The sequence below is a fragment of the Trachurus japonicus genome, chromosome 17 (assembly GCF_045865225.1).
Source record: "Trachurus japonicus isolate A0001 chromosome 17, Traja_1.0".
NCBI classification, from domain to species: Eukaryota; Metazoa; Chordata; class Actinopteri; order Carangiformes; family Carangidae; genus Trachurus; species Trachurus japonicus.
Genome location: NC_140923.1, coordinates 35,378,782 through 35,398,654, shown reverse-complemented (window position 1 = coordinate 35,398,654; position 19,873 = coordinate 35,378,782). Strand labels below are relative to the sequence as shown.

General features: G+C 41.6%; 3 protein-coding genes across 5 annotated transcripts; 2 read left to right on the top strand and 1 right to left on the bottom strand.

Moving 5' to 3' along the window:
- The first annotated feature begins 144 nt into the window (after positions 1 to 144).
- iba57 (iron-sulfur cluster assembly factor IBA57) lies at positions 145 to 2,584 on the top strand. Its single transcript, XM_085805660.1, has 3 exons — positions 145 to 647; positions 1,401 to 1,750; positions 1,884 to 2,584. Exons 1-3 carry the CDS (start codon positions 292 to 294, stop codon positions 2,273 to 2,275), a joined length of 1,098 nt encoding a protein of 365 aa, XP_085661786.1. The 5' UTR covers positions 145 to 291; the 3' UTR covers positions 2,276 to 2,584.
- Positions 2,585 to 2,591: 7 nt separating this feature from the next.
- Positions 2,592 to 6,248, bottom strand: jmjd4 (jumonji domain containing 4). Its single transcript, XM_085805644.1, has 6 exons — positions 5,565 to 6,248; positions 5,304 to 5,469; positions 5,083 to 5,208; positions 4,726 to 4,993; positions 4,395 to 4,541; positions 2,592 to 4,302 (listed from the first exon to the last, which is right to left on the bottom strand). The coding sequence occupies exons 1-6, from the start codon at positions 5,815 to 5,817 to the stop codon at positions 3,967 to 3,969; spliced, it is 1,296 nt and encodes a 431-aa protein (XP_085661770.1). The 5' UTR covers positions 5,818 to 6,248; the 3' UTR covers positions 2,592 to 3,966.
- snap47 (synaptosome associated protein 47) lies at positions 5,671 to 15,223 on the top strand. 3 transcript variants are annotated; one of them, XM_085805647.1, is made up of 5 exons: positions 5,671 to 5,799; positions 6,674 to 7,195; positions 7,812 to 8,323; positions 8,634 to 8,758; positions 11,461 to 15,223. In XM_085805647.1, the coding sequence occupies exons 2-5, from the start codon at positions 6,699 to 6,701 to the stop codon at positions 11,605 to 11,607; spliced, it is 1,281 nt and encodes a 426-aa protein (XP_085661773.1). In that variant the 5' UTR covers positions 5,671 to 5,799; positions 6,674 to 6,698; the 3' UTR covers positions 11,608 to 15,223. The 3 variants fall into 3 exon arrangements, with proteins under 3 accessions (XP_085661773.1, XP_085661772.1, XP_085661771.1); XM_085805646.1 differs by lacking the exon at positions 5,671 to 5,799 and adding an exon at positions 6,209 to 6,345; XM_085805645.1 differs by lacking the exon at positions 5,671 to 5,799 and adding an exon at positions 6,296 to 6,539.
- The last annotated feature ends 4,650 nt before the right edge of the window (positions 15,224 to 19,873 follow it).

Below are 19,873 nucleotides of genomic sequence, written 5' to 3'. Positions count from 1 at the left end.
TTTTTGTTTTTGTTTGTTTGTTTTCCATTTTTCCTGCTTTTATCACTGAAAAACAAACTGTAGTAGCCTGTGCCCTACCTTCACCACAGGCGGCAGCACCACCAGCAGCGCACAGACGCACATGTGCTGTAATATTATCGAGAAATGCATTGTGGGATTTCAAAATGGAGCCCTCGCAGCCGCTCTCGCCAGTGTTGACCTGTGTTATGTAGCCGTCCACTGGTGTTATCAAGCGGGATAACCACTTCATTTCAACATCAAACACTCTCATATGACAGTGTAGGCTACAACATGGGGGTTTTGTGCTTCGCCCGCAGAGCGCTCACTTCCGGCTGTCTCGAGGCTTACGCCGGTAAATTCACTGGTCGGTTTTCGTGCGTAACGTTTTTATCCCGTGTTTCAGCTCCGACGACGGGGACCTGTGTCAAGAAGTACAGTCAGGACACCGGAAATGTCCCTGGACAGTTTGTGTGCTATCACCTTTCTCACCGGACCCTGCTCAAAATCCAGGGCCAGGACACGAGCCCGTTTCTCCAGGGGATTATCACCAACGACATGGAGCTGCTGCAGGAGCCAGGACTCAGAGCCATGTACTCACACATGCTCAATGTACAAGGAAGAACTCTATATGACATTATGTTGTACAGGTACCAGCACAAGTCTTTATAGCTTTAATGCACAAAGAAGGGTGTGTGGCTACTCGTTTATCTTTATAACGCAGTTGTTTGCACCGGTTGCCCAGTGATAGTTATCATGGCCCGTGTGCAGACCCCTCCCTGTACAAGTCACTTACTTTCACCTGAGTCAGAGAACAGCACAGTCCGCTTTTAGGTCATTCTCATGGAGAGAGAGAGAGAAAAAAAAAAGATTTTCGCTTTGTCAGCTAATGTTGCAAATACTCTTACACTTACTGAACTATTTCAGTTGTTAATTCATAACTTTCGCTATTGCATTATGCCTATTTTCTCTGTGCTACCCCAGCTGTATCTTGTGGCCACCCTTGCAAAACAAATAATTAAATATTGAGACATTTCCAGGGACTCATTTGACAAGAACAACAACAATAGCTTTCATACGTCAAAGTCCTTATACAGCTTAATGTATTGCCTGTCATGGATGAATGGTGTTACAAGTATAAAACCCTGGAATTCGGGCTTTTAAAAAATTATGTAAAATGAACAATTGGTGGACAAGTTAGCAATTTTGTGTTTGAATACACACCCACAATTGTACAGCATGTTTTTTTGTTGTTGCCAGTAGTAGGCTAGGTTATAGCAGCTGCAAAGTAAATGCTAGTGTGCAGTTAATTTCAACTAGGAAGGGTAATTTCCCAGGTCACTTTATCAACTTAAATACTATTTGTAAAAATGAGGAACTCAACTTGCTTTATTTTCTTGTAGTCTGAAAGAAGCTGATGCAGGACAAGGCGTTTTCCTGGAGTGTGATACTACAGTTAAGGACTCAATCTTGAGACACTTGAAGGTGTACAAGCTTCGCAGAAAGGTCAACGTTGATGCCTGTCCAGATCTGTCTGTATGGGCCGTGCTCCCCCAGCAAAAAACCCCAGGTCAAGAGGTTAGTAAACCTGAGCTGTCCTCCCAAGAAAAAGCTCTGGTGTGGGAGGCTGATCCTCGAACTCAGGAAATGGGCTGGAGATTGGTGTTGGACAGCCAAATTAACCCCCAGGATATCATTGCATCATGTCAGAAAGGTGACACAGAGGAGTACCACAGACATCGCTATAAAATAGGTAAGACCAATTAGGAACATATGACTTGTATTAGAAGATAAATTGCAAGAGATGTATGGATTTATATGAACTTGAGCTATTCAAATTTTTTTGACAAGTTTTGTTTGTTCCCTCTGCTGTCATTGTTGTCTAGGACTCCCTGAGGGAGTGAAGGACCTTCCTCCTGGAGTGGCACTACCACTCGAGTCAAATCTAGTTTACATGCAGGGCATCAGCTTTAGTAAAGGCTGTTACATTGGCCAGGAGCTCACAGCCAGAACTCATCACACTGGGGTGATACGGAAGCGCTTGATGCCAGTACGCCTATCGTCGCCGGTCCAAGACCTCAAGGAAGAAGTCACAGTGCAGACGCAGGCGGGCAAGCCAGCTGGGAAGCACCGAGCAGGAGTGGGAGATCTGGGTCTGAGCCTAATCCGCATGGCTCATGCCAAAGAGGTGTTGACGCTCAAATCGTCTGACGACACAGCAGTGACACTTGAGCCCTCGGTGCCAGACTGGTGGCCTGAAGATGTGAAAACAAACTGAAGACGTCTTATAAGATGTCTTATAACTCCCTAAAATGTGACATACATCACATTTGACAGACGTCTCATAGACACCCCTCAAGTACAGTATGTTACACTGTCATTGCTTATCAGCTGTGTGCCACTAACTCACAAGTGTATTTTTTGCAGTAAAACCTATTTTAGAGTGATGTTTCCCAAATTGTAAAGTATTATTTTCCACAGATTTATGCTATTTAACAAAGCTATTGCAGCACTTAAATCAAGATATGCCAACTGTGGTATTTGTGATTGTTAAATAAATATGCAAAAAAGCAAAACAAAAACTCAATCAAGTGTGTATTGTTTTTAATTTATTTGATATATTTTATCTTTCAGTGCAAAACCAATTCGAAACATTCACAAGCAACATTTGAGATAACAATTAATCTCAAACCAAAGGTGCAGTAACACCTCTACCATTGGCATTTTCACACAGTACGAACTGGCACTTGTCATTCAAGCTACATCCAGATATTTCTGACAAATCCCAAACCAGCCCCTATCCCCTAACCCTATCCACTACCCCTCCGTTTGCGCGTTCACGCGGAGGTCCGCCATATTAAGGGCCGTCCCAAACCAATTACCACTGAGTGGAAGTGGCTTGTCAAGCCCTTAAATAGCGAGTCTGCACAGGTGCAGGCTCGCTGGTGGTTGCAGCAGAAATTACGTCCGGACAATGGAGGAAACGTCATTCAAGTGTAGTTCCGTCTACTTCTTCCAAGTATTTTAGATCAAACACACTTTTATCCGTGGACGTCGGAACTCGGATATTTTCTGAGAGGGAGGGGGGATTTTTGTTGGGAGAGTTGGGGGAGAGACGCACACTTATCAATGATTAAAGATCTGATTTTAAGTTATTTTATAATAGCATACGGGATTCTCTCAGATAATAGCCGGTATTCAATTGTTTACACAGACAAATAAAGGCCGGCCCTAAATACAAGTGACAAGCTACAGCGCAACAGTGACAGAGCTGCAGGTCCAACAGCGCAGCGAGGAGAACATAGTAGGCTACGTGAGGATGAAGATGAACTAATGAACGATGAGCTTGGTCACTAATGTGTAAAAAAGAAACTGAGGGATTTAGAAATTGAAGGCTGAGCTGTCACGCTGATGCAGGCTGCTGTAGAGCCAGGCACCAGCAGGTTGCATATCACATCAAAAGCATAGATCTATGCATTAGATGAAGTAAATGTTAATAAGACAAATTGAGTTTAAAATCAGATTATTTTTCTTTTCTTTTTTTTAAGTGTAATGCTGTGGGTATAGGGAGGCTGGTTTTAGGTTTTATGTTATTATGTTATTCTTGAGTTAACCCATTCCAATTCCTATGTAAATATTTTGTCCTTCATATTGCACTGTTTTGCTTCTACCCTCTGTCCTCATGTCTGTTCTTAATTTATATAAAGCACTTTGAATTGTCTTGAGTTTAAACTGGTAAACGGCATGACAGCTGCAGCACAGGCAACGCGTCTCCATGATAACGGTTCCTTCCTGTTTCCGGTAAGGTAGCGAGGGCGTCTCACTTGTTTGGCTTTACGTTTATACCCTCCCCCTTAATCAGGAGTGCCCTCCGCAGCTGGGAGTGGAACTCCATTTGGAGTGACACTCGGTAGTGAAGTGGTAGTGAGTAGGGACTAGTTTGGGATTGGGCAGACGCCACTGAATGTCCTACTCCTGATAAAGGAGATGCTGCCCTCTTGTGGATTGTATGGTGTCCCGAATTTGCTGTAACATGGTTTCTGGCTGCAGGGTCAGTGTTGAATGATCGAGCCGCTTAAAGTCTTCATTGCAGAGTAAGCATTCAATTATGTGAGCTACTCTCTGTAGGTCAAAGGCAGCGTGGTATGGTCCAAGTGTGGTGAGGATCTCTGAGAGATGCCGTGGATAATCTGAGGAATCCCCGGAGGAGCAAGCATTCAGGAAAGCCATTCGGTTGTCTGCAATGATTTTCAGGAACGAGGCAAATTCGCCATAATCAATACCGGAACAGGCCTTCATGATGACCTGAAAAATAACACATACACACTAGTTATCTCACAGTTATTTTTATATTGTGTATCATTGGGGCAGCGGTGTCAATCTTAACTGCAAAGTACCTGGCAGTGCTGATGCCAGGAATCCATTGTATTTCTCCACTCGTTTATCTCTTTTTGAACAGAGGAAAGCTCATTCTGAAGAAACTGCCACATGATGTCAATGTTACAGCCATTCAGCCAGTTGTGATTAATTGAGATGGTGTCCTCCTATAGCAAAAACATTAAAGTCATCATCATAAACTGCCGACAATGATAAAAGTCAAGTTTTTATACATTTGTATTAAAGGACAGTGAGAATGTCCGTATCGTCATACAAAAAAAAAATCATAATATGTAATATACCATTTGGAATGGATATTTGTGCCCTAGCTCTACTAATCAGATATTTTACCAGATTATAAACTTGATGGTGCCAGCCACTTGGCACGAAAATTATTTCACCCGCCTCTTGAATAATCTCAAGAGGCTGACAGGCTTCTTCGGAGTGGGGAAAAAGGCCTTTGTCTTGAAGTTCAGATGATGTCACATCATAAGGCAGGTTGCCGTGAGTGTCACGCAAAAACTCCTCCTGACCGGGGGGATATAGCAGCCATTTCTTCCTACCACAGATATTTGCTGACCAACTGTAGGAGCGGAAAACATCGGCGTGGAACGGAGTCCTGGTGATGAGAAAGTAAGTGTGATTACCTGAAAACAAAAAGTGCAATGTGATCTGGGTTTTGCCAGTATTATGTTCAAAGTTTCATACCATGACCCTTTAGGTCCCATGTAGACAAACCGGTAGTCATCCACTTCAAGTGTATCCCAGTATTCATTAAGCCAGTCAGAAGAGAAGAAGACAGGTGTGGTGTAAACATTGTGTTCTGGAAAGTCCCTGTAGAATAACAACAGAGATTTGTTACATATATTGCACATAATTACTCACAAAGGCAAAAATCTAACTTAAAAATCTGCCTCTTTTTTTTGCACCTTGCCATGTGCCAGTCTTTCAGATAGAGACATCCTTTAGGCGATGAGTGGCCATTCTGGATATATTCCTTCCAGTAGTGTATAAATTCTTTGAAAGGCATCACTTGTTTAGGGTTTGCATTGTACTCCTTTGCGTTGCAGTTTGCAACAGGGACAGGAGTCTCATCTGTGACAGAAAGCAAATATATTATCTTTCATTACACCAGTCATTGCAACAGCAGCAGAATAACACATTAATGCATTAGTAATAAGCTTATTTACCAAACTCTTGCAGCAGTTTCTGGAAATTAGGCTTTCCCTCCTCGGTCACCCACTGTTTCCTACATTTCCACTCCTCTGTGAACCGTCTTGAAAACATGCATGGGTGATTGGGCAGCAGATATTTCTTGAAAAACTTGGAGTAGCTCAGCTCTCTGTCGATGTAATCTACAAAATGTGACGACCAAAACTGCTCGTAGGACTGTCTCGGTATTTTGACCAGGCTGCAGCAGTTACGGTACGCCTCCCTGTCCATGATGGTAAACAATTGAGCTCGGCTAGCCACTTAGCAAAGCTTAGCTGTCCCCGTTTAGAGACAGCAAGAACCGCTCAGAAGAAGCCAGCAGCGTCTTTTCAGCTTCCCTGGTTTCGACCTGGTTAGGTTAGAAAACCTATTATGCTAAAACGCATTATTTGTTCTATTTTCACAACAAGTCGCTGCACATGACTCCATCTTAGAGAAGTGCACGTTACGGCTCACGAACGACGCACATTTAATACCGTTGTTATTTATCGGTTTGTTACAATTACCTACATTAACGCTGTAGTTTCTTTAACGCTAACACTGTATGATTTTTTTTTAGCTGATTCAGAAACCGCCCTTGTCGCTAACGACATGTTTTCCCGAAGCCTTGCCCCACTAACCTTTTTTCTGACAGCTACGACAGCATTTTCCAGTCGGACAGTAAACACGGCCGTGCTCGTGTGTGACGTCACTTCCGTAATAAACATCGCCGTCCTCAGTGAGAAGCCTGTGGGGTAACGTAATGCTCAGCCCAGCAAGGTAATGTCGACTAATGTGTTTTGGGATGGCTATAATCCACCAAGAGGAAGCAACAAACGCTAAAAGGGTTTATGACATTATAATGACGCACTTGTAATGCGGTCAGCTGGATAGAAAACTGAAGCTGCCAGTGTAAACGCCTCAGATGAGCTCATCTTCTGCCTGAATCCCTTATTATACTCTCTCTGAAGAAAGTATGTTCACCATTAAGGCAGACTGGTCCGTCAGTGCTGTGGCCTTATGATGTAATCGAGGATTAAAACTGATTTAGTGTTTGCTGTGTGTGTGATACGGTTGTCATACTGAACCTTATTTGTCCCTCTTCCAGGTGATTTGAAGCACCTCCTTCCAAAATGAGCCGGGACGTTCCTATCCACAGCTGGCCCGGCTCCTATTACATCAACAGTGAGAAGCGGTGGGAAAATGGCACCCTGTCCGTCACCAGGACCACGGTGTGCTTCGTCTCTAACCAAAGCAAAGAGAGTCTTGCCAGTTTCCGCCTCTCCCGTATCATGGAGATCAAGATGGAGTCCTCCAGTTTCATCTTTAGCACTCTCACGGTGCTTGAAGAGGGCAACGTGAAACACTGGTTTGGCTCTCTTAAGCCCAACAGGGTGGTGGTTTATAATGTGATGGAACATTTCTGGAGAGAACGCCTCCTGTCCCCAGGTTCAGAGCCCCGTGGGGCCGAGTCTCAGCCCTCCAAAGGCCGGGAGCTGATCAACCTGGTGGCCGGGGCCCAGAGAAGACTGGAGGACACAGGCAGAGTCCTCAGCCACCAAGGAGAGCAGTTTGATAACATGATGCAGGGACTGGAGAAGATTGACTCTGACTTGGGAGTTGCTGATAAGTAATTATCTATATATTTCCTACCCTGATGATATTTAGGTCTTGTTTTATTCAAAAGTCCTTATCTCTGTGTACTCAGGGCTCCAGACTAACTTTTTTACTAGGAGCACAGTGGCCCCTTAAGATTTTAGGAGTGCAAACAGAGGCAAGGCAAGGCAAGGCAATTTTATTTGTATAGCCCGTTTTTACAAACAGTTTGTCTCAAAGGGCTTTACATGGCATCGTAGCAACATCCTCTGTCCTTAGACCCTCACATCGACTGAGGAAAAACTCCATGGAAAACCCTTTTAACAGGGAAAAATCGGAGGGTTGTATTAAGGGTCGCACACCGTAAATCAACTTGCAAATCAGATATTCATATTTCCTTATCATTTATGATCCTCATACACATTGGCCTGCCACCTTTAATGACGAATTCCCAATGCTTTGAGTCATCCCTTCCACATTTCACCAATGTTAAAAAAACAAACAGTAGAAAACGTAATATTACTGGTTGCACATGCACAAGTAGATGAAAAATGTACTTGCACTGTCTTAAATTTTAGGGGCAAAATGCCACCATTTAGGGGCAGACAAACAGCCACAAATCCTCATGCTCTGTATCTACTTTGTTGCAGACTTCTGTCAGAGCTGGAGTCTCCGTCCTGGTGGCCTTTTGGTAAACTCCCTTGGAAAATACAACAAGACGCCAAGGCTGAGGATGCTGCAAGAGCTGCAGCCGCCGCTGCTGCTGCCTCAGCTAGCAGTGGCTCTGGTAGAAATAAGGTTATCACAAGCATCCCAGCCGTAGTGTCCAAAGGTGGAGATTCAGATTTGAAACCAGGATGCTTGTTGGTGCTGGTGTCGTCCATGGAGGTGCGAGACACAAATTGCCAGCTGCTTCACCGCTTTGAAAGGAATGAAGTAGACGAAATCAGGGTGCAGAGTCCTTATGAGATCACTGTTAGACAGCGGTTTATTGGGAAGCCAGATATATGCTACAGGCTTCTGTCTGCCAAGATGCCGGAGGCATTGTCAGTGTTAGAGATGCAGTACAAGAAGAAAGTGGAGTTCACAGCCGAATACACTGCTTTCAAGGCGACTCCGCTTTCATCTCCATGTGACTCAGCGGGGACAACATGGAGCGAAGGTAAGGAACAGGACACATCTTTTTATTTCACTGTTGTTTCCATGCCTAGAATACATTTGACCACTGAGGGGCAGCAGAGCTCTATGTTTCCACCTCTGTATATTTTTAACTGGGCAGCCACATGTGAAAACACTTCATCCACATGACAGTTGGACATGGTTATTGGTGTCTCATCTTGACATAAACGTATTTTGATGAGTCACTTCACCCTGATTGCCTCAGTTGCTGTGCTGTGGAGTTTACTGTCTGGTTTCCTCATAAACAACATTTGCACTCTGCACTTTTTCAACATCTCCACCCATGGAGTCAGGTTTGTCGCAGGCATGCCAAGAAACAGAGCTCCCACTGGAGGTCCCAGCAGGAGAGCTGTCCCAGTTGCAGGTGCATGTCCTCCAACCATCTGTCAGTCAGGCTGAGGCCCAGGAACTTAAGCAGGTGAGGTCCAGTTGGACTCCCGTTGCCTGTATGACTGTATAACTTGCACTATTGCATTTATATTTTTCATATTTATATATACAAGGTAGGTAAAACAAATGTCATGTCTGTGTGTATGGGCAGCAGATTGCCTTGGCAGCTGTTATAGTAACATGTATTTTGATAGTTCCATTCCAAGCCACAATTCATCATAATGATTTTTATTTTTTATCCTGTGTGTTTAAAATGTTATTTGGTGAGACCACAAACCAAAGTCCATCCTGGTTTTAAGAGAGGAAAAGAAACATGGTCAGTCATTTGGTCAGACTGTACAACGTCTTTCCATTCAGAACCTCGCAACTCTGAGAACTGTTACAGATATGGTCTGCGGTGGCAAGACTTACACGGTGACGCAAATTCAGACCTATGATTCAGACAATTTTTTTGTGCCTGTGAGACACACTATTGCAGGTTCCTTAGAATAAGATGTTCAATGTAAAATTTTCAGCAGGCTACTTTAGCTTTTTTATATTGTATTTATATGCCACATCATATTTAGGTAAGTGAATGACTGCATTAGCTATTGTTTTGATACCTGTTGCCAAGATTATAAACAGTCGCTGCAAGCTTTGCTGTAAGCCTGGTCCAAACTGGGCTTATAGGCAGACAAACTGAAAAATGTAACAACACTAACAATAGTTTTTTACATAATTGTACACAAAAACACATTGCTGATAAAGCTTCCTCGAATTCGTGTATTATGATGTGGTGAGCAGGACATTAAAAAATAAACTCATCAATTCTATGCAATGGACATGTAACACTAAAATTATTGTAAAGCAACCTTATACCTATCGTTGACATTCCTCTAATACCATTTCTTGTTGATTATTGCCATATGTATGGACATGTACATGGACACCAATGCGGGCTGAAATATTGACCCAGCCATCTTATCAGTGATGCAGTCACCAGTTTAATATGTGAGACATCAAAACAACATGATGCAGTTGTTCCCACACCACAGGATCATTGATTAAAGAAACTGCAGAATTCCTCAATACAGAGGAGGAATAGTTGAAGACAGACTATTGGGCTTGAGAACTACCGGGCTGTGAACCGAGCTCTGTTTCAGTGTTGTCAATCATGGTTTGATTACTAAAAGTTCTGCTTCATGCTACATTATTTTGTCCACGAACTGCATGAAACATATCTCAAATCAGGCACTATTATATTCATAACCTAATGTGTAGTTAATATTCGTACGTAATATCAATGCACACTGGTTTACTGTTGTTTTTGGCCTGTACTATCATTTTTCAAACAAATTTATCATAGCAGTAACAATACTCTGCCTCTGTTAGAGCTTGGCTTGTCTATTGTGTTTATAACTGATATTGTTGATAATGCTGACAATGGCTCAGACTTCAAAGACTGCACAATTGTTGGTTAATACTATGCTTCTGTACACACCCTACTCTTACAGTAATGTAATTCATGTTGAGATTAGAGTCTACAATGGGGCAACTTCCACAGAGTTTAATGTCCTGCGCTGAGTGCTTTAGCAAATATTCCCCTTTTGTTCAAGCATTTTTATGCAATTGTTATTGTTTGAGGTTGGAAATTCCAACTTGTTAACAGGACAAACTGGTTCACTCATAAGGGTGATAAAGCATTTTTTGGATATGGTGTACTTTATGTCCATGAGTGCAGTCCTGAAATTACCCCACTAACACCCCCGACACTAGGAATTTTAGCTCATATATTTTTCTAATAGCTGTAGCCTAAATGTTTAATTTTGGGGGTTTCTGCATGACTTAAGTCCTCTAGCCAGTGTATAAGCAGCAGCTAAAAATATTCATTTTCTCTGTTTTTCTATGACACACCAAAACTCTTGTGAATGTTAACTGCAAGGTGTGATTCAGTTATGTTCTCCCAGCTGAAATTGTAAAGTCATAGACCTGCGTGAGTGAATACAGTTGTTCCTCAGTGTGTATTGACATACTATCTGTTTTTTAAACTGCTGTCTGGACCTGTTTCTGTGCTCAGTTGCAATGTCCGCATATAACGGCTAGTGAAAACTGACATAATGTCAGTGTGTGTGTGTGTGTGTGTGTGTGTGTGTGTGAGCATATGTAGCATAACATAATATTAGTTTAGAAACCATGGTGGTGGGGTTTGGAGTGAGTGTTTATTAGGTTTTGCTTGGCAAATCACAGCATATTTAAGTTGTTCCATCAACCATAACATACACAGTTGTTGGACCATAGAGATGTAGTTGCAGAATTCCTTTAACCCGGTGAAAGCAGAAAACAAACGGTATTGTATTATATCAGTGATCCCAGGAGACAAGCCAAGACTCACCTCTGGATATACTCTCAAGTTTCATATACTACATAATGTGAAATATTATTATATCCACATGAGTAGCAGTGTGAAGAGAAGAGAAGAAAAACAAAAAAAAAAGAAAACCTCACTCTCATCTACCTCTATGTGTCACTAACACACTCACTTTTCTAACTCCCTGACCCCGTCTTTACGCCTCCCTATATATGGTCCACATGTTCCACCCAGCGACTGCTCACCAAATTTGTGTAGGTTTTAAAATTCAGTCTTCTTTTATTTGTGTCTTGCTCTGTAGTTTTTCATGTGCACTGGGGGCTGGTGTGTACTACATAAACAAACAAGTGTGTACTTATTTGGTTGTGTGTATCTCTGTGCAGATGCTGATGCAGCTGAAGAACCTTGCCCTGGAGGCAGAGACGGAACTGGAACGACAGGATGACGCTCTGGACGTGCTGACCAGCTCCACGGACAGGGCCACCATGCACATAGAGAAGCACACCTGCCGTATGAAAAAACTGCTGTAGCTCTGCTGCTCCAGCTGATGCACGTGGTCACCGTATCCCTGTGGAGAAAAGCCCTGTAAGCTTCCTCACTGTCCTTGTGGGATTGGTACAGTTAGATAATACTGCAAAACTGCAGTAGGGACTTAAACATACATCCTCTAAAACAGGGGTTCTCAACTAGTCTCACTCTGGGACCCACATTTTCCCATGGTCATTAAGTCGCGACCCACATTTATAGAATTCAAACCAAGAATTTTTTTTAAAGCCTTTAAAAACTCATTTTGCTCTTTATTGAGCAAAGTGTATGGGATTAGAATACTGACATAAATTGTGCACGCGCAATGAGACTCGCGCACGCAAATGAGATCCGCGCCTGCGGAAATCAAACACCTGCGAGCGCATTTTTTTCCCCCGAGCGCTTTTCCAAGCACTCGCGAGCAATTTTGTATCCTGCATCTCTGCCCCCTGGAGCAATATTGTAGCCTGCAAGGAGAAAAACAGCTCTCGCGCGCGCAGAGTCCGCTCGCAGTACTTTCCCCTGCTCGCGCGCGAGTGATTATTTTTAGGGGGCGGTTTTTGTCAGTAGGGGGGCGGGCCTGAGGGCATGCCAATCACCGTTGTATCCCCCAATATAATTGGTTGGGGGTATTGGCCAATTGGACAGCAGGGTACGGCAACATTACTAGGACAAACGGGACAAACCACACAGCCCTGAAGGCCTGAATGACATTGTGATTTTGTGTCTTGACTTCAAACTTGAAAGGAGCTGGCTTAAGTTCAGGAAGTGGCGGAGTTGTGCATACAGACTGCAGCAAAAAAAATAAAAAAAATAAAATTTAAAAAAAGAAGAAGAAGGCCGTGGTTCCGATCCGACCAGAGGTTATTAATGTTTTAGATCCAAACTCAGCACGTCCGGACAGTGTTGTTCGGCCTGACCATCGAGAGCTCTGTGGCCGAAGCAACACATTTATTTAGAAATTTAATCACTACTTAACTTAAATGAATGTGTGCTCCAGATCCCTCTATTACTCTTTTAAACAGTAAACATTAGTTGACTATATTATATTTTTTTCCATCTTCGCTGAGCATAAGATTTGTTCAGAATTAAATAAAAGCCTCTCCCATATAGACCCCTGTCCCAAATATAGCAGCTAGCGAAATAGCCTACTATATTGACACACATCTGCTTCCATCCCATCTTTTTTTAAAAATAATTTTTGGTAACACTACATAATATGGCCCGCTTCTTACTGTGTACTTACCGTTCTATTACTTTACACCAGTTCCACAGGCGCAGGCTATTCATTCTCTCTCAAATGCACATCTATGGAAGTCTTGTATTGTCATCCCAGGACGAAACACAAACAATACATCATGTAATAATATAATATATAATGATATATCTTTAAATGCACAATAATGAGTCATTCAGGGATTTATAAAAATGTTTTCATTATTGAATTACACAGAAACCACATAGCAGGTGCTATTCTCTCCTCCATACTTTGTAAGTACAGTAATGTAGTTACTGTTTAGGTAGAGCCTACAGTAATTTCCCTGGAAGTACAGCCTAACAATGGGGAACCAGTCTGGATTATGAAATTAGCATTGCTCTCTGGTCCTTGGTGTGTATTTTGGCACTCAGATGTTTACCTTTTTTGGAAAAAAATATATAATATAGGAAAAAATGCGCTTGCAGGTGTTTGATTTCCGCACGCGCGGATCTCATTTGCGCGCGCGTGAGTCTCATTGCGCGTGCACGATTTATGTCAGTATTCTAATCCCATAAAAGTGCATTTCAGAGCACATGAATGAAACTGAGGAGGACCATGACAACTGCATGTACGGAAGTGAATAAAAAAATATCAAACTGCACAAAATGGAGACCAACAAAACAATATATTTGACTTCGAATGCATCTCTGCATTCAGAGCATATTCACAGAAGTAAATAAATATCAAATTGCACAAAATAAAGACCCACAAAACAAAACAAGATTCACTGCATTCAGGCCACATTAATAAGAAACTGATATCTTTGCATTCAGAGCAAATAATAAGAAACTGAGGAGGACCATTACAACTGCATGTGTTCACGTGATGCGTGCCTTTCAATATAAGTTATTTTTCAAAATAAAAGACATGTCCAACATCAGATGTGCATTAAATATTTTACTTTTTTGACCAGCTGTCCGCGACCCCTCCAGAACGGGTCCGCGACCCACCAGTTGAGAACCACTGCTCTAAAATAGTTAATAATATTTTTCAAATTTGCATTTGTTGGAACAGTTATGTGGGTTACAGTGCGAGTGATCTCTGGAAGTGCAGCAATGTTCACTGAACACTAAAGATAGTCACCAAAATCCCTGAAATTTGCACACCAGTTATTATGACTTTAAATAAGAGATTTGGGTGTTTATTTTAGAGAAAGTAAGTTATTCATGGGCTTTGTGGGCTCACATGTATATCTGTTCAGTGCAAATACAAATTTGTTATATGTTATTTTAATTTATTATTAATTTTTATGTCATTGTTTTGGAAGATTTCAAATATGTGCCTGAGATAAATTAGCCATGTCTTTAAAAGGTAGAGTCTTTTGGTTTGGTCGCCTGGAATCTGGGACAATATTATAATCCTCAGTGCATGTTATATCATCCCATTGAAGCTATCAGGTTAAAAAAAAAAAAGAAAAAGCCCATGAGTCTGTGCATCAAAGAAAATGGACAACAATTAATACCCTCCCTGTCCTAGTTGGGGATGGTAATGACGACAGTGAAGGCCAAAACTGATATCAAAAAGCCAAAAAAAGGAATAACCTTTTTCTTTTCTTTCAGCAAAAACAAATTGCATGTTGTTTCCATAGGTGTTATTTATAAGACAGATGCCAGAGAAAAAGGTTTAATTATAAAACAAAAAGATTTAAATTTAATGAAAGTGATTGGCAACAGATCTGATTAGCAAATATCATCCGAGTAATGTCTGTGTGTGTTCCAGTAATGTTTCCTTCCTTTTTATAATCACTACTGTCCAGATATTGTCCTTCTCAGGTCCTAGGTGCCACTCATCCTCTCTGTTCACGGTTTCCCTGTGGCTTAATGTTGCATGTCTCTATTTTGCTGCCTACAACTGCATCAATGTCTCATCTTAATCGATAAATAGCAGAAGATTGTAAATGTGCAACCACCTTCTTGGAAACAGAACAGAAAACACTCCCTCTCTGTTTTTAAATATTATACACAAAATACTCCCCACGTCAACTCTATATGACATGCTAAGTCTATATTATCTGTAAAAAAAAAAAAAAACTGACATGTATTGTAATTCTGTAATTTGGTGGTCTGTTATCACTGTGAACTTGTAGTTAGCGGTTAGTTTAACTTGAATGTGTGTACTATGTTTTACAAGACGGTATTAGTTCTGTGTAGATGCTTCTTTTTGCTGAAGATGCCAGTTTGACACTCAACACAACTAAAAGATTAGCTCTAGCTATAAGGGAAAGGTTTACCTGCATCCCTCTTACATAATAGCACTGTAAGTATTTGGAATTGATTACTTTCTATCAGCAAAGAAGTCATCACAATTAAGTCTGTAAGAGCATTTAATTTGCAATAAAATTAAGTCGGAACTTGTCATACTTAGGATCAGTATTATTCATGTATTATAAAGGCGTTGTTTCACACACCATCGCTGCTATGGTGAGTTTTACTGTCTTTCAGCTCCTTGTTTTGGTTGACCCAGTGCTGTTAGCAGCAGCTGTTTGTACAGTACCTGCACAGCACCATTAGACTAGCCCATTAACACAGTGAATGATTAACAAAAAACAACTACAAAGAGATATTTCAGTGCAAAACAGAGCTAAAATGAGAAAATATTGAACTCTAAATTGTGGCTCAAAGCGAATCAAGAGCAATGACATTTACAGCAGTAGCCTATCTTTTAAATATTCAGTATACAACCATCATTCTCCATAGGTAATTCATATAAACCTTCTTTTGAAGGAGTTTAAGTTTCCTCCACATTTTCAAGGTATCAGAGGAACAATGGGGACTCCTGGGTCAAATCTCGGCCAGTGGGTCATCAAAACATTCTTAAAATGTTTAAAGTGTTTACTGGCTCCATCAGTGTCTTTACCTGATACTTAATGGCTCGGTCAATGTTGTTTGTGCAACTTGTGCGGCCCCAGTGGATAAGTCCAAGGCTAAATCTCTTTCCCAGTCCAACCATAGAGCCAAGACTGGTCTGGCTGAACTGAGGTGAGAACCCTACAAGCTGCTCATGTTTGTTTTCATCATTGACCAGCTACATTGGCCACTTTTAGCTAACTTTAACGTTATTAGCAAATTGCAAGGGCTAGCTGGATTGCTGCCAGTGTGGCCATAGAGCATATTATGGCAATGCTAACTACTGGCTAATACTTAGCTTCATGGTGTTTTTCTTGTACACAGGGAAACTTAATTCAGTTGTGCTTCTTGTGTTTTTGTGGCCAATTTCAACAGAGTTTCTGAGATGGAGACCTTTGTACGAGTTAGAGGGCCTGAGTATGAGTAAATCGTTACCAGCATCCATCTAAAGTGCTTCCATAATTAGGAAATAAAAAACAACAACAATAATCTAGTAGGCTACTTTTGTTCCACAAGACATTGTAAAATATGAGCTGCTTTCACCCTCAGTTTCTTAACTGTTGCCAACTATTGTGTTTTGGATGATAAATTGTCATCAGGCATATATACATAATCCAGAATGTACAGGGAGTGTATGGATCTCATTAGCTGAGAATTTCTTGTGCTTGAGAACCCCAATAATATGGGTTTTTATCACCTTTTAACACCAGTTCGAGATGAGTGCCTTGGAAATATTTTTAAAGGCAAGTTGAAGGTTTTTGAACAGCCAGTTGACTGGAATCAGCAGAACACTTGAGTATAGTATCCTGGCATAAAATGACCATTAAAGCCAAAGAAACAGAATAATTTATTAACTGGAAAGCAAATTAGGTTTAGTTGTGTGGAAGAATCCAGAGTGAAATGAGCCTCCTGAATTCTAACCAGGCTTTATTCCTTCACAAAAAGTCAACAGGCAACGCCCCTCACAGCCGACTCCCATGTGACAAAATGCAACAGAGAATATCAAAACATGTGCAAATTAGAAACGGATGTTAATTAGCTTTTCAGCTGCTGTGCATGCTGTTGTGTGGAAGTGGCTCACTTTGTATACTCTGCTGTCAAAACATCCTGTTGGCACCAGGGCTGTTGGCATCAGCTGGCCACCCCTGTGGACTGCTTCCACCAAGAGAGGGACTCCTCCATGTCAACAGTGGACTACATTTGATTTGGCAAGTGGTTGAGCACTGAATTATGAATCAGGAAGACGCTTTACATAAACAGGGTTTGAAAGAAGACTGACAGTTTCATTCAACAGCCTGGTCCCTGTTAGCATGAACTTATCACTTCTATTAAACACAGGCCACCATGAAAGATGTGAGACTGAAAGCACAAGCACATGATAGCACAAAAGGAATGTCTAATTATGACATTATGAAGACTTCCTCAGGCACGGTTGAAAATGTTTTCACTCTGGGCTGTTTATTTTTGTCGATTTGAGTGATAAACAGTGAGATTTTTTGACGTCCCAAACTCCAGAAGCACACCACATGGTTATGTGAATTCCAACCCTTAAAAAAAGGTTAGGGAAATAGAGCGCACACTGGCGTGGTTTTGAAGCAGCCTTGCAATACGAGGAAGTGGTGGCGGTCTCGTCTGACCACAGATACATGAGATCCGGCTTTGCCTTCCTAACGGATGGTATGGAGACACAAGGGATTTTGCTGGCCTTGACTTCCAAGTCTGTTTACTCGATAGTTCTGTGGTGAGCGCTCTCATTCGAGGAGCGTGTCTCCATTGATGGCCAATCAATCAACTATTGCTGGGGAAAGCAGCCCAAGACTGTGGGTATGAGGGCACATGTGGGTTGCACTGTGTTCCAAAATACAGAGCCATGTGATTGCAATACAAATAAGGCTGTTTTTCAGCGTCTCTTTGAAACATATTTGTAAAATGAAAGCATTTTGCTCCATTTTACATCTGTTATTTGTTCCGTGTTGATAATTCAGCACTTGTCTTTCAAATTTTGGGGGGTATTTTTGATTAATTGCTGCTCCATGAGTAATTGCTGATGAGAAGAAAATAAGTATTTTAGAAAATTTCACTTCTATTCTAATATTGTCTGAGTCTAATGGCCTGATTTTTTACTCACGTCCTGGCCGGCCTCTTACTAGTGCAGGTGTTGCTGGGTTTCCTTTTGCTGAGGGAGTTTCTGGTTTCAGGAAATAAGGCCTGTTGGTTAATGTTAGAACTGGGAGAAAACGTTCCTGGAAGGAAGGTGCTTGAGTCCAACCAGGGGGTGTATATGTAGTCTCCAACAGAAAGTGATATGACACTCGACATCAACATCATCTCCTTGTCTCTGGCTATCAACACAGTAACTTTTTCTCATTCGCTGTAGTGAAAAATACACATCACACTGCAGATGTTTCCTTGTGAATTTGTAAAGCTTTCCTAAATTACATTGTGGATAAACATTCTTTTTACATACATTGTTTTCTGAGCTTTCTTCGGTTGTGTCAGACCAGAAATGTGCTCTGCATGGATGTTAATATGGTACTTTCCCAGATGCTGAGCTGCATGATGATATCATGTGCTATTGCACTTATTGTTATGTTTTCCTTGGTCTTTGAGGCGCACTTTGGTTTTCTGGCTTTTGTTTCACAAACTTTTCTCATTCCTGTGCGACAGAGTTAACAGCTAAGCAGCCAAACCAAACTTGGCTCTGGTTTTATACAGTAGTATCAGTCTCAAATCAACTCCAGGTGAAATCCCACATTACAACCCACCTGAACTCTGCTGAAGTGCTTGCCTCTCTAGCATATTAATGTCGTATTACTGTACTTACTAACTTACTGAAAGCAATAGTTAGGCATAATCCTGATCTTGTAAAAAGTGTTTGTTATAACTTATTCCTTTATGTTAATAAAAGTAATTCCTCCTACATCTGTTGTCCTCCTGTAGAAATGGCCACTCACCTATACACACAAAAGCAGGGTTGAACTGTGTCATCTAATTGGCCATGAGGTGGTAAATTATCCCATAAAATATGTTTTAACAAAATTGTTGTTAATGTGTGCTCATTGGATTCAGTAGAGGGCAGCATTAAGTTGCTGATGGTCAGTTTCATTTCATTAACTGTAAAAGAAAATCACTGCATTATAACCTGAGCACTTCAAGTGCAGACAGTGTTGTCGTAATTACCTTGTGTGGGGTCAGGTAGGTCGCATACAGTGTTGTGTACTGTGTATGGAGAATATCCTGTTCTCCTGTTTGCTGTAGCCAGGTCATATATTTGGTCTAGCTGTCAAAATTATATGGTTGCCCCCGACACGTTAATCTTTGCATATGAGAATGAACAAAGAAGCCCAGTAACGGTAACCAACAACAGAAATTTCTTTGCAGATCTTGTTTATTTTCTTTGGGAAACCTCTTCTAAAAATGCATGCCACTTTTCTGCATAAAGTGAATGGGAACACAGCAGTCCAAAGGCTGCAATTTTGGCAAGTGTGAGGAGTCCTTTTTGTGATGACTGGATTATGTATTCATTAAAACCCCATCTATACTGCTCCCCAAACAGGTTGTCAGGCCCTGAGCCAGCTCACACCGCATCACTTCTTTTACAAGCAGGCCCCCCAGAAACTTTCAGCGGGTCTGTTTTTAGTGGCTCTTACTGCAAATGGAAACACTTAGCTCCCACAATAAATTACCCACCCGACTGATGCCACACTGCATAGACCCCCAGCTATTCACAGACAGACTATAGATTTATTTCAACATTAAATTGTCTTGGAATCTGCAATGTTATAGTGACTTTGGGTCACATGAGCTGACAAGAGGACAGGAAAAAATTAATCACACAAAGGTTGTTGCACTTGCGTGCAGCCTGCAGGGCTGGCGGTTTGATTTAAGTTAAGGATGTGCCCCCCCTCCCAGCTCACCTCGTGGGGTTGACATTGGGGTCATTTCAGGATAAATATAGACTTTCTTGGTTACTCATTTTCTCTGGAAAGTACATAGCCATTAGTGCAGCAGGCCAGTGATCTCAAGGGCAACACTAGTGTTCAGTCTAAACTATTGTTTATACTGCAGCTAGATGATTAAAAGAGACAACGGGGTACAGCAGCCCCTGCTGTTAAATAGAGCATCCCCAGCACAAACAGTAATGGTGCTCCTGTGAACACAGTCCAG